Source organism: Stegostoma tigrinum, chromosome 22 (assembly GCF_030684315.1).
Source record: "Stegostoma tigrinum isolate sSteTig4 chromosome 22, sSteTig4.hap1, whole genome shotgun sequence".
In the NCBI taxonomy this organism is placed as follows: Eukaryota; Metazoa; Chordata; class Chondrichthyes; order Orectolobiformes; family Stegostomatidae; genus Stegostoma; species Stegostoma tigrinum.
The window spans coordinates 25,997,203-26,010,844 of NC_081375.1; the positions used below are offsets into that span (position 1 = coordinate 25,997,203).

Sequence of the window (13,642 nt, forward strand, 5' to 3'; positions counted from 1 at the left end):
TGGGAGGAAGGGATGGGTGAAAGGAAGAACCGGTTAGGGAGGCAGAGACAGGTTGGACTGGTTTTGGGATGCAGTGGGTGGGGGGGAAGAGCTGGGCTGGTTGTGTGGTGCAGTGGGGGGAGGGGACGAACTGGGCTGGTATGCAGTAGGGGAAGGGGAGATTTTGAAACTGGTGAAGTCCACATTGATACCATATGGCTGCAGGGTTCCCAGGCGGAATATGAGTTGCTGTTCCTGCAACCTTCGGGTGGCATCATTGTGGCAGTGCAGGAGGCCCATGATGGACATGTCATCTAGAGAATGGGAGGGGGAGTGGAAATGGTTTGCGACTGGGAGGTGCAGTTGTTTGTTGCGAACTGAGCGGAGGTGTTCTGCAAAGCGGTCCCCAAGCCTCCGCTTGGTTTCCCCAATGTAGAGGAAGTCACACCGGGTACATTGGATGCAGTATACCACATTGGCAGATGTGCAGGTGAACCTCTGCTTAATGTGGAATGTCATCTTGGAGCCTGGGATAGGGGTGAGGGAGGAGGTGTGGGGACAAGTGTAGCATTTCCTGCAGTTGCAGGGGAAGGTACCGGGTGTGGTGGGGTTGGAGGGCAGTGTGGAGCGAACAAGGGAGTCACGGAGAGAGTGGTCTCTCCGGAAAGCAGACAGGGGTGGGGATGGAAAAATGTCTTGGGTGGTGGGGTCGGATTGTAAATGGCGGAAGTGTCGGAGGATGATGCGTTGTATCCGGAGGTTGGTAGGGTGGTGTGTGAGAACGAGAGGGATCCTCTTAGGGCGGTTGTGGCGGGGGCGGGGTGTGAGGGATGTGTTGCGGGAAATATGGGAGACGCGGTCAAGGGCGTTCTCGATCACTGTGGGGGGAAAGTTGCGCCCCTTGAAGAACTTAGACATCTGGGATGTGTGGGAGTGGAATGTCTTATCGTGGGAGCAGATGCGGCGGAGGCAGAGAAATTGGGAATAGGGGATGGAATTTTTGCAGGAGGGTGGGTGGGAGGAGGTGTATTCAAGGTAGCTGTGGGAGTCGGTGGGCTTGAAATGGACATCAGTTACAAGCTGGTTGCCTGAGATGGAGACTGAGAGGTCCAGGAAGGTGAGGGATGTGCTGGAGATGGCCCAGGTGAACTGAAGGTTGGGGTGGAAGGTGTTGGTGAAGTGGATGAACTGTTCGAGCTCCTCTGGGGAGCAAGAGGCGGCGCCGATACATTCATCAATGTACCGGAGGAAGAGGTGGGGTTTTGGGCCTGTGTAGGTGCGGAAGAGGGACTGTTCCACGTAACCTACAAAGAGGCAGGCATAGCTGGGGCCCATGCGGGTGCCCATGGCCACCCCCTTAGTCTGTAGGAAGTGGGATGAGTCAAAAGAGAAGTTGTTGAGTGTGAGGACGAGTTCAGCTAGGCGGATGAGAGTGTCGGTGGAAGGGGGCTGGTCGGGCCTGCGGGACAGGAAGAAGCGGAGGGCCTTGAGGCCATCTCCATGCGGAATGCAGGTGTACAGGGACTGGACGTCCATGGTGAATATGAGGTGTTGGGGGCCAGGGAATTGGAAGTCCTGGAGGAGGTGGAGGGCGTGGGTGGTGTCACGGACGTAGGTGGGGAGTTCCAGGACCAAAGGGGAGAAAATGGAGTCCAGATAGGTGGAGATGAGTTCGGTGGGGCAGGAGCAGGCTGAGACGATGGGTCGACCAGGGCAGGCAGGTTTGTGGATTTTGGGAAGGAGATAGAAACGGGCCATGCGGGGTTGGGGAACAGTGAGGTTGGAGGCTGTGGGTGGGAGGTCCCCTGAGGTGATGAGGTCGTGAATGGTGTTGGAGATGATGGTTTGGTGCTCGGGTGTGGGGTCATGATCGAGGGGGCGGTAGGAGGTGGTGTCGGAGAGTTGGCGTTTGGCCTCGGCGATGTAGAGGTCAGTGCGCCATACTACCACTGCGCCACGAAATGCTGTTAGGTTAAAGTACTTGAAGTTGGTACAGTGTTCTTGATCATTCAGCAAGGATGTTAAATCATAAACTGATAATGCAGTGATTTAGGATTGTGCTGAGATTGAGAAAAGAATAATTGAATTAATCTACTGTAGAGATTGAAGTATTTTTGATAGCAATGATGAAAACTTAATAAGAAACTCTAAGCAACATATCACAAATATGCTGAAGTAAAAGAATGCTAAAAATTGGTTGAAGTTTTTGAATTAGTAATTCTACCCACTGCTTTGACGGTGGTCTCAAAGCAAGGGGAAGGCGCAGAGTTAGACTGCAATCGGGGAAAATAGAGCTCTGTGTCTTTTCACTGACCTCCAACTGCTGGTAAAACATTTAATGCTGCACAGCAGCTTATAGAAAGCATTTTTTAAGCAGTTCAAATATAAAGGTGGTCAAGCAAGCCAGCTTGACTCTTGTAAAACCTCTTGTAAAAGATGGCCAATCACAGGTTTGCAGTTTGCATGCTGACACAGTGACTGAAACTTCCGACCCTTGGAACCAGGCACTGAAGTGACAGGGCACGGAATTTGTGAAAACTTCCATCGGACTGCTCCCCAACATTTTCCTGCCTCTGTGGGTTTTTGCTCAGGATGACATAAGGACCCTGATGGCAACCCACCAGGTGCCAATCAAGGTGGTTGAGGAAACGATTAACCTTGATATTCTTGTTATATCTCTTTTTTTTTGCAGTCAGTTGGAACCCCTGCAGTGTGCTTGACATGCCAGTTCAAAGGAGTTAGTAACAGTGGCAGAACCCATTGAGTGCAGCATAACAACAGTAAATTACAAAAATAGGAAGCCTGCAATTCAGCAGAATATTGGGCAGTCCACTGCTATAGGAACTTGCTGTGACTCAAAGGATACATTAAGACTCTTGTCACCTCACCTTCCTCTGGTCATAATAATCCTACCTGTCCTCCAGTGACTGTGATTGCACTCCCAATCTCATCACTAGCTCAGCTACTGTCCTGAATTAGAAGTGTTTCTAATGCTCAACTGTTTAAAGTGGAGTGTATTCTCACTAGTGAAGCCATCTCCTTTATTTTGATTGTAGTTTAAATGGTCATCTTGCATTTCCATGATGTGATGACCACTTTTAAGAGACAACAGAGTTGGAATTGTAATGGCACAAAGGGAGAAGTCTCTGTTACACTTATCTTTTACATTGAAGGTAAACTAAAAAGTCCATTAAGGTTCTAGTTATACTGCAAATTGACATTTGAACTAAAACCTTCTGAAAGAGGACATTAGCAATGCACCAACAGAGACCATCCAGCTCCCTCTCCTCAGGCATTTGTGAGCTATTTAGAACATCACAATAAATCAACGATCAGTTACAATGAGGTTTCATTTTTAAAGGGTGGCATACATGGAGGCATGAATAGTATCAATTTATTCAATGTGAGATCCTCCACGTGTTGGTTCAGATTGCCAGCTGGCAAACTGGGTGAGTCGGATAGAGGACACAAAGGAAAAATTCTAAAACTGGGCAGCCTGCCATGGTTTGATCAAGTCATTACAAGGAAGAGAATGCTGCATGCTGGCACTGGTTCAGCAATTGTGCGCATATGGACTGAAATACTTCAACATTTTTAAAAAGAGCATCAATACAAAAAGAAAACCAAACATCCACATTGTCTGCAATCGATTACATTTGTTTTTACTTTCAGGTACCTGATTCCATCATTGGATCGATCCCATGCTGGTTTCTACCGTTGCATAGTGCGGAATCGGCTTGGAGCACTGATGCAGAGGAGGACAGAAGTCCAGGTGGCATGTAAGTTGGCACAAACCATTGGGTCAAAATACTAATGTGCCAGTGGGACAGCTGTTGACTGTGTTCTTAATAGATAATGTGACATTAGCACATAAAAAGTTCAATTCATATGAACAATCAACTTATTCAAGTTCAACTTTCTTGCTGCTGGTTGTGCATATATGCTGAGGAATGAGAAATGATGATGACTGAAAAACTCATTGCTGGAACCATAAGCTGGTAAAATAAAAGAAGAACTTTGCAGGTAGCCATTCTGCATCAGTCGACAAAAATCTAACTCCCAAAAAAGAATTAAGTGCAGGATGAACAATAAAAGGGTAAACACTGTTTTGGGCTAACAAAGTGTGGAGCTGGATGAACACAGCAGGCAAAGCAGCATCTTAGGAGCACAAAAGCTGATGTTTCGGGCCTAGGCCCTTCATCAGAAAAGGCATTCTGTTACATTCTCATCTGAGGCTTTAACAGATTGAGTGTTTTCCTGGTGTTCATCAGAAGTTTAAAATTAAAATCCTCATGCCCTGAATTTCACTTTCTGCACACGTGGCTTGATTTCTTGTCACATACTGGAAAACTCTTCAGGGAATTTGTATTCCCAACACTCCCCATTTTACAGCAACCCAAAAGCAAAATTGGGTTAACTAACAAATAAACCTGTGTTGGAAACACAGTTGGAATGGAAAGCATTTCGAAGATTCTGCAGCAACTGAAGGCTTCAGTTAAGTTGCTTGTGATACAAACTGCGCTGACATTCACGTTGCATTATGAACTCCTGTCAATCACAACTGCAAAAGTAGGGAGCAAAAAAGAAATGTCAGCACAACTTGAAAACAATGCACATGCTGGTATTTAATATTCACAGTCTCAGCTTGAAAACTGTCAATATTACCCAATCTTAATGTTTTGCAATGTTATTTTGTAACTCAAACCCAGTTGATTCCAAATTTAAGTGCAAATGGCATTCCAAAGTCTGAAGCCACCTGACCCTCTGGGGAAAAAGAACTCAAAACAGGTGGAATTATCAGGAATGTGTGACTCCAGCTGACTCCCGACTTGCTGCATATGGCAAGATATTTTCCAGATTAACCTGCTCAGAGATATTATGATATGCCTATGGAGCAGGTAGGACTTAAACTTGGGCCTCCTGGCTGAATAGGATCACTACCACTACACCGCAAAACCCTTTTGCAAATGGTCAGATTGTATTGAATTGACCAAGAAACACCTGGGATACAGCAATGTTCCCTCAGTATTGCCATCCTCCTAGGAATCTGAGGAAAAAATGACCAGAAGTAGTGGATCTCCAAAAGTAACAACATTGAAAGTACTTTTCAACATGTTAAAAAAAAAGTTATTCCATTTTCTTCAAGTCAACGTTTTAGAAGGTCTTTCCTGATTATGCTTGGCAGCCTTAGCTTCTTTCTGTAGTTCAATGAACTGACAACAGTGATTGCTATTGTTGCTTCAATTGAATCTTTTCAATTATCTCCCAGTCCTATAATAACCTTATTGACAAAAAAATGAAGTGATTGCATTCAAATAGGTTGATTTTGCTATAGAAAATAAATGCAAAGATGCAATGGAAAAAAATTGTTGCCAATAAAACAAAACACTTATCATCTGTATCTCAGGACCTCATAACATTGGAAACATTTCATTCTTCCTAAAAACTGCTTAAATGATAATAATTTAGTAGCACATTGTGAAGCCTATCATGACCCATGTACCTGGAAATTCTCATCTGGGAACTTCAACACAAGAAGTAACATTACATTTAATAAAACATTGGTATAAAATGACATACTGGTATTATTGAAATCAAGTGTATTAAAACTAATCATATACTGTTCAGTTTGGAGCCTAATCTTTGCAGGAGACTCCCAGGAGGACAATCAAAATGTCCTTGAAGCTTCTCTGTCGAGACTGAACTTTTACACACACACACACACACACACACACAGCTTTCACCCTGAGGGACTGCCCAAGAAGAAGGCACGACTGGACAAATGATGAAGGCACAAAAATTGCTGAGTGAACTTGACAACAAACCATCAGTGGAAAACTTATGCAGTGCGAGGCAAGCACCACACAATTTCCTTTTATGCTCTTCATTTCCCAGTACAGTAATTTTACATAATCACTTTTTTTTCTTCACTTTCCAAAAGGAACTTCATTGGAAACAGATCCTGTGCACTCAGCTGGTCAGGAACGACCTCTATTTTCAAATAGTAAGCCATCATTGAGGTTGTCATGGATGAAACTTTAGTTTGCTGATGTTTCCAACAGGAAAATAAAATCTGACACATTTCAACATATTAGCCATATTTGAGCAGAACGTCTTTTTACTATCTAATGAGGATCTTCCATCTGCTTCTACCTCTGCATGACTAAAAATGCTGTAACACCACATCATATTTTTACTGTACGAGGATCAAAATTATTCCCAATCAGAATAGTTGTCCACTGCGAATAGTGAAAACAAGCTTGAATTTACAGCTATATTTGATGAAAAATACCTATGTTCTGTGCTTAAGTGTTGCCAAGAGACAATACAAATGCTCACGGCCAGACTGCATGTCGGAGTGGAGAGATGGGAAAAGGGGAAGTTACACTGCTGCTTAATTACCTGGGTAATGAGTATCTAATCAGGCAGCAGCATTAATGAATAACAATAATGTGAAAATCACAGAAGATTTTGTACATTGTTTTAATTAGCTTAATTAACCACAGTCTATTTGGGCACAGCAGAAGTGTGCGTATTTAATATTAAGCTCCAGGACTGTAGAAAGACCATCCTTTAAAGGCACAAGGTTTTTGTTAGATTTATTTTTGTCATAGATTTGGAACCAATAAAAAAAAGTTACCTATTTTGCCCATTATTTTTCAAGCAACTAACCCTACCAATGGTAAGTCTACCATCAAGATTTAATTTTTCAATTTTCACTTTTTAAATTAAAATGCTTGACATTTGGTTCAATTTTAGAAAACATTGATTTGATTGTCCCGCTTCTTTAAGAATAGTATCCCATTGCACATGCCAAACATTGCTTAAACTCTTACCCACATCTTGCACACCCTGACAATACCTTTGTGTGAGTTTCTGAGTCTTGTGATATCAGCTGAGAACAGAAATTCCATGTGTCATTTAGACTTGAAAGAGCATCTAAACCTCAGTGTCACAAGGAGGAATGATACTTTATTTGTTTCTGTTCAATGTACGTGCACGATATTTCACCAACATTCATGTTTTGGATTTTTTTGATTGATTTTTATTCCGCTATAAATGTGATCATACTGTGAGAATCTCCTTGTGGCAAAATGGACAAAAGAGTGATGAGTTAAATTGAGTTCACTTTTTCTTCAGTTGTTCTTGTTTCAAACCAGTCACCTGAGTTTCTAACTTAATGTGAAAAACAGTCTGTTGTAAAATGTGTATCACCAAGCTGTCAGTGAGCGTTTTAGAAAACGTTGTAATAATTAAGTATGCTTACAGAAGTCTGATGGTTGCACTTTCCTCAGCTGATCTTGTGCAAGGTCAATTTAAAATTTGAGTCACACAGGCTGTTTTCCATGTAGCATTACAGTTTACTAATAATTTTTCTTTCGCGCAAAAGTACATGCAGGGATAAGGTCTCAGTAAGTTTATGCAAAAACACTGTCGCCAGGTAACCCAGAATGATCACTCAAATAGCTAATGTTCAACGGAAGTGATGTTGTGTAGCACTGTGCTACTTTGACCCTCAGGGATTTCATGCGTGTCTTGATTATAGACTGAAATAACAACAGAAAATGTCAAATACCTCACGTTTGTACAGCAGCTGCAACTGTTAATTATGTTCAACCAACATCTTTTCCTGTTACATTATTTCAAGAATGCAAGATTAATGTGAAATATTGTTCTTCTTCATTTTATGATGTCTGATTTACCTTACTCCCCCACATTCTCAAAGTTTGAATGATATTGTTGAACTCATTTTCTATCCAAATCTGAAACTTCAGCTAATGCATTAACGTATGTAATTTGCTTCCTCCCTTGTGACAACACTACAGATCTTGGTGTTACAAACAGAGCTGCAGTATTGCTGTAGGTAGATTTCAAGCCATAGACTTAATGATCAAAATAACTAGTGGGCATCAAAATCAATGCCCTAATGCTCTTTCCCATTATGACACTGAGGGAGATTAACCTTTCAATTGAATTCTTTAGTTAGTACACAAGTTGCGTAAAACCACTACAAAAAGTGATGCGCAAAGCCAGACGGATAGGTGGGTTTACAGATATTATTTAAAATAATGAAATTTGAGTTTCCAACTCAGTAAAGAAATAAAGACCTATAACATCCTCTCTTGATTCCCCCATGTGACTTTTTGAAACTGTGTCATCCTGATCATCTGTACTGCAGTAATCCATTTACTGGCGATCTTGTTTCTAAAGTATATTGAATACCTTGAGATCAGTGACTGGTCGATTCTGAATGTACAGCATGAAATTGACCTGAAATTGCTAAACAGATCATTAGGAAAGAAATATGGCTACATGAAACTTGGAATGTTTGGAATTAAGGGGAAAACAGCTTAGTACATTATTTGGCAGGTTGGATGTCATAGAATGTTGAGGATGTGCCTTCCATACAAAGGATGACAGCTGCAGATTCCCTTGTACGAGTAGGCAACACACATCACTATAAAGGAAGACAACCTTCAAACTCAATGAGATGAATAAGCGACTGTGGAAAATATTCATAATTGTTGATTTTTATTTGTTTCTATCTTTCATCTTTAAGCCCTTTTAGGAGCATTGTCAATGTTCAAAGAGGAAAATAATTTATTGTTTGTTTTACATTCTGAGACAAGTTATTTGTGTTTTGGAGAATGGAACATTTCCTCAACTTGGATATTCATTGACAGCTTCATGCAGTCTACAATCAGGATCAGAAGTAATTAGACGGAGAACAGGTCACCCCGTACTGTGTTCCAGTAATGCTCCAAACTCAGGCGGACAAATGCTTACTACAGCACAGTGAAATCTTTACTTCACACAAGTTATCCTTTTGGCCTTGCAGAGTGAAATCAACAATTTTCAAAATGTTTACAGCACAGAAACAGGCTGTTTGACACAACAGGTCTATACTGGAGTTTATGCTCCACATTGCTTTCTCTCATCCAATCAAGGATTTAAGGAAGAAAGACATTCCAAAATATCAGCGAATTTTGCCACAAGGCAAGCTTCGGAAAACAGCAGTGTGATACTGACTGGATAATTGATGTTTGTAATGTTGTTTAAGGGATAAATTTTGGTCATGTTACTGCAGATAACCCCCATGTTCTCCTTCATAACAGTGCCATGGAACCTTATATGTTTACCTGAGAGAGCAGATGTTGTCTCAATTTCTTATATCTGTTTTAAAGCAACAACTTCAACATTTCATCACTGCTTCAGTACCGCACTGGATTGTCAAAATAGATTTTTGCACTTAGGTTTCAGGTGGGGCTTGATCAGACACACTGACTAATGACTATTTTGTGCTGGTAACTAAAATGCACTTGAAACATATGCTCAGACTGCTCACCATCATCTCATGGATGCCTGCTGGAACAAGTAAAAAGAAAATTACACAAACCCTGTCATTCTTCAATGCATTTGAAATCAAATTAAAACTAAAATGGCATTTGATAATCCACAGAACTAATTAGTCATGGTCTTTATTCATCACAAATACACAAATTCAGAAATATTAACAATCCATAGTGATATAATGTGATAAGTATCAACACCGATGAAACGATGAGACTTATGCTCGAGACTACACATCATAGATTTCCTGATCCTACTGATGCACAGTGCGTAGCTATCAATGAAAGGCCAGGAACATCACCATAGAAACAACATACATAATTAAAAGAGGATAATCATCATTTCAGAGCAAGTTTTGCTCAATCCTGAACGTAGAATTGCTGCCTTGCATGCCATTTTCGCTGCAAGTACATGAATGATCAATATCAAGGAAAAGTGAAAGAGGAGCTTTGTTATGAGTATGTTAAAAAAAATCCATGTTGTCATATTACAAGTTGATCTTGCTGGTGAAGAAATCACTAACACTAGCAAAAATTCCTAATTTTGTGGCCATCATGTCAATTTCCAAAGTAATGTCCTCTGTGCTGTTGAAGGTGCCATGTTTCTGCTATTTATATTTTCATCAGAGTCCAAGCCCTGCTTTCAAATATGTGAACATAAACATTTTTACAATACCTTTCCCATGTGACAAATGTATCATCGGTGATAAAGATGGTGGTTGTTCTGCTTTTATTCTCCCACCAGTAGCATTCCAACACCAATTATCATGAAATACAACAGTATAAAATAGCTTCTCTCTACTATTTCCTCTCTGGTTCAGTTGAAATATGCTTAACATCGGCTTTACACTTCTTCACACCTGGGATCACCAACTCAAATATCAACAATTAAAATCAAAGCATCGTGAATGGTGGAAACCTGAAATAAAAACAGAAGGAGCCAGTTCCAAAAAAGTGAGTCAAATTGGACTTGAAACAGCAAGCATGTCAAAACATTCTGTGACTCAAAGTCAATGCACATACCCACTTGTTTTCTCACTTTAATTGATGCATAGAAATTTCTGAACGATTGTAGTTCTTGATGTTATAACTGAAAACTGCCAAGACTTCACAATTTGTACTGTGTTCCATAAAGTGTACAGCAGTGATGTCAACATCTGAACAAAACTGTTTATAACACTTTTTTTAACTAGATATGGCAAACTTCGAGAGTGGTGAAAAGTATCTCAGTGTCTCCCAGGGAAATGCTGCAGTTGTCAGGGCACCAAGAATTTCTACGTTCCCGCGTCCCCAAGTCACATGGTTCAGAGATGGCCGGAAAATCTCACCTAGCGGTCGCATGTAAGTTTGAATGTAACGATCTTTAGTTTGGATATTTTAAAAATTACAGCTGCATTAGCATCTTGTTAACTATTACCATTGCATTTACTCAATATATTTTTAATCCTTTGGTTATCATGCTGTTTTAATTGGGCCAATTCTAACGCACTCAAAATCCATTCACTTATACGGAGTTCAGATTAAGCCCTCTGTCGTCTTCTGTTTGAACACTAAATACTGGGCCCGTTAACAGGATAGGTTTTTGAGCCTGCCAGAATGAAAGAGGTGACTATTATTCAACAAAGTGCAATCAGTAACTCGGCTTCATCTCCACCTGTTTATGTTAATTCAACTCTCACAGTCAAGACAAGTGAAAGCATGTTAATGATAATTCTTGGTAATTGTGTGGCTTTCAAAAGCAGTACTAACGGTGAAGCACTTTTTAAATGTAACTTAATTACTTTAAAACAGCTGCTCTTTCCACCAATCCAGGGAGGGGCAAAAGAATAGAAAATGGAAACTAAATATAAAATTAGTTTTTGATTAACTACAACACAGTAAGTCCAAATCATTTGTCTTGATTGTTTAACAGAACAATATTGTGGAAGTTTATATGGGTTTCTGGCATCTGTAATAGAAAATATGGATTAATTGAGGTGCTAAAAATGCATGCTAGTGAAACAAGTGTTGTTTACAGTCCCTGTAAGGAGGTGGGAGTGAAGAATGGTACTATCTCTTCCTTTCTAACAGACTGCGTGCAAGTACTGCAAAACTATTTCTTTATATATAAAGCCATACATTTGTGCTTCGTCCTTTCATTATCATCAATTCCCCTGCCAAAAACTTTCCAGAAGAAGCGAGTAGAATTCCAAATAGCAGTTGCTTATAGCTTTCCATGACAGATCTACTTCATTTATTTCTGATGTATGTTGAACATTCAAACTTGTGTTTTCTCTCTCAATTGCGTGTTTGAATTGTGTGGCTTTTTAGGAATCTTTATTTAGGCTGCTGCTACATTTTCTGTCAATATCCTGCTTTCATGAAATTTTTTTTCAACGTCCTGACACTCATATTTATGTTACTCCTTGAGTTCATATCCACTCAGAGTATGAAGTAGCCCGAAGATTTTAATCATGGGGGCAAAATGAATTATACTATCACAGGGTTTTGGTTATGCATAAGTGCATGATTTCAAAATAGGCCAGTATTTAAATCTACATTAACTGCATAAAATGTATAATTAATATATTGATGTATTACAAGTACTTGAGCAGAACACTTGTACCCTACTGTTCAAATACATTCATCACAATAGAAAAGGGAGCAAGTAGAGTTTCCACAGTGAGCATAGGTCATTTTATATAATTGTCTTTCTTTTAGTGCTTGTATTTTATCACCAGGTCTGCTATGATTTTTATCTGCATATTGGACAGGAATCATAATCCGTCCCTAGTCATTAAAATGAGAGATTTGGGCTTTCAGTTTCCTGGATTTGACACAGGATTGAGTTAATTCTGCACCCTGAGAACCACAAAAAGCCATTTCCTATAGAGAACAGCAGAGCAATTGAATAAAAGTTAATGCTTCAGTTTCCTTGTCATGACAATTTCCAATTACTGTTGTACTTTTGAAGAAAATATCTGGCAGCATGTGATTGCTCCTGAATTTATATGGAAAGCTTAATTTACCCAAAATTTGGCTAAGTGTCAACTTCAGGCAGTTTAATTAAAGGTTTCTCTCGGTGAGCTCCAGCGGGTTTCTTCGTGTAATTCTCCATTGCTCACCTCATTACCTATGTATCAGTACCCCACAGTGCTGCTGTCTGGTTATTGTAGACTCAGAGGGGCAGGCATGCTCATCGCTGTTGATCACTTCCTGGCTTCCTGCTGCTGATGCCATATTTAAATCCCAGCTGTGCACCAGATCAATCACGACAAGCCAGCAGTTGCTCCTCACTGTTCCAGTATGGGAAGAATTGCACCTACAGCCAGGGCACTCCAGAGCTGCCCAGGTGATCAAGAGTAGACTATTCAGCCTATTGACCCATTCAATATAATCATGGCTGACTGAATACTTCAGCCCACCCCATTCCCAAAACTCTTACATGATTGGTAATCAGAAATCTATCAATATCTGCCTTAAACAAACTTAAAGGCTAAGTTTCTAGAGCCTTCTTAATAGAGAATTTCAAGGGTTCCCACCCTCTGTAAAAAGAAAGATTCTCTTCTTCTCCTAAGTGGGACTTAAGTGTTATCTGCCTTATTTTTAAATAGTTCTACCCTCCCCAATCAAAGGAAACGTCTGATCTGCATCCACCTGTTTATCCCTTTAGGTATTTTATAGCTGTCAATGAGATCTTAGGAGCTGTAGAGAATAGTGGGCCAGTTTGGCCCAATTCTGCTCATAGGATAGCCTTGTTATAATGGGAAAAGGTCTGGCGAACCTTTGTTGCACTGGCAATAATATCTTTCCTGAGATAAAGAGGCCAAAACATGGTACTCCAAGTACTGACTAACCAAGCTCTTGTACACTTGAACCAAGACTGTGCTATTCTTGTATTCAAAAACCTTTTGCAACAAAGCCTAAGGTTCCAAGCTGAAGCATTCAACCTTTCGGAAGTTCAAGGTGAGTAGGGCAACCAGACATCTGGCCAGAACATTCTCAGCATAAATGTGGCTCACTTAATTGTACTCAGGATCACCCGTCCAAAACCCCAAGGCCAAGAGGCTCCACTGTGGAGCAAGTTCCCTGCATCCCAGCTGTCCAGCCTAGGAACCTATCCATGCTTTGTGGGAAGGAATCTTTAAGGACACTTCTGAAGACACATAGATGACATTTCATTGCAAATAGAATGATTCATTTATAAATATGTATTCATCCTTCATCGTTAGCTCTGTGGTTAACTGTTATTTTAACTGAAGCTACAAGAATGAAGGTAGCCAGGATGTCATTCTTAACACCACACTACTCACTGTTATAATGCCATTCAAGGA

General features: G+C 40.6%; 1 protein-coding gene across 4 annotated transcripts in view; it reads left to right on the forward strand.

Moving 5' to 3' along the window:
* sdk2b (sidekick cell adhesion molecule 2b) overlaps positions 1 to 13,642 on the forward strand; it is an 892,722-nt gene that overhangs the window by 535,181 nt on the left and 343,899 nt on the right. For all 4 annotated transcript variants that reach the window (XM_059653700.1, XM_059653701.1, XM_048555196.2 and 1 more), the window contains exons 3-4: positions 3,652 to 3,758; positions 10,523 to 10,670. In XM_059653700.1, coding sequence (XP_059509683.1) covers positions 3,652 to 3,758; positions 10,523 to 10,670 — 255 coding nt within the window. The remainder of the gene's footprint in view (positions 1 to 3,651; positions 3,759 to 10,522; positions 10,671 to 13,642) is intronic.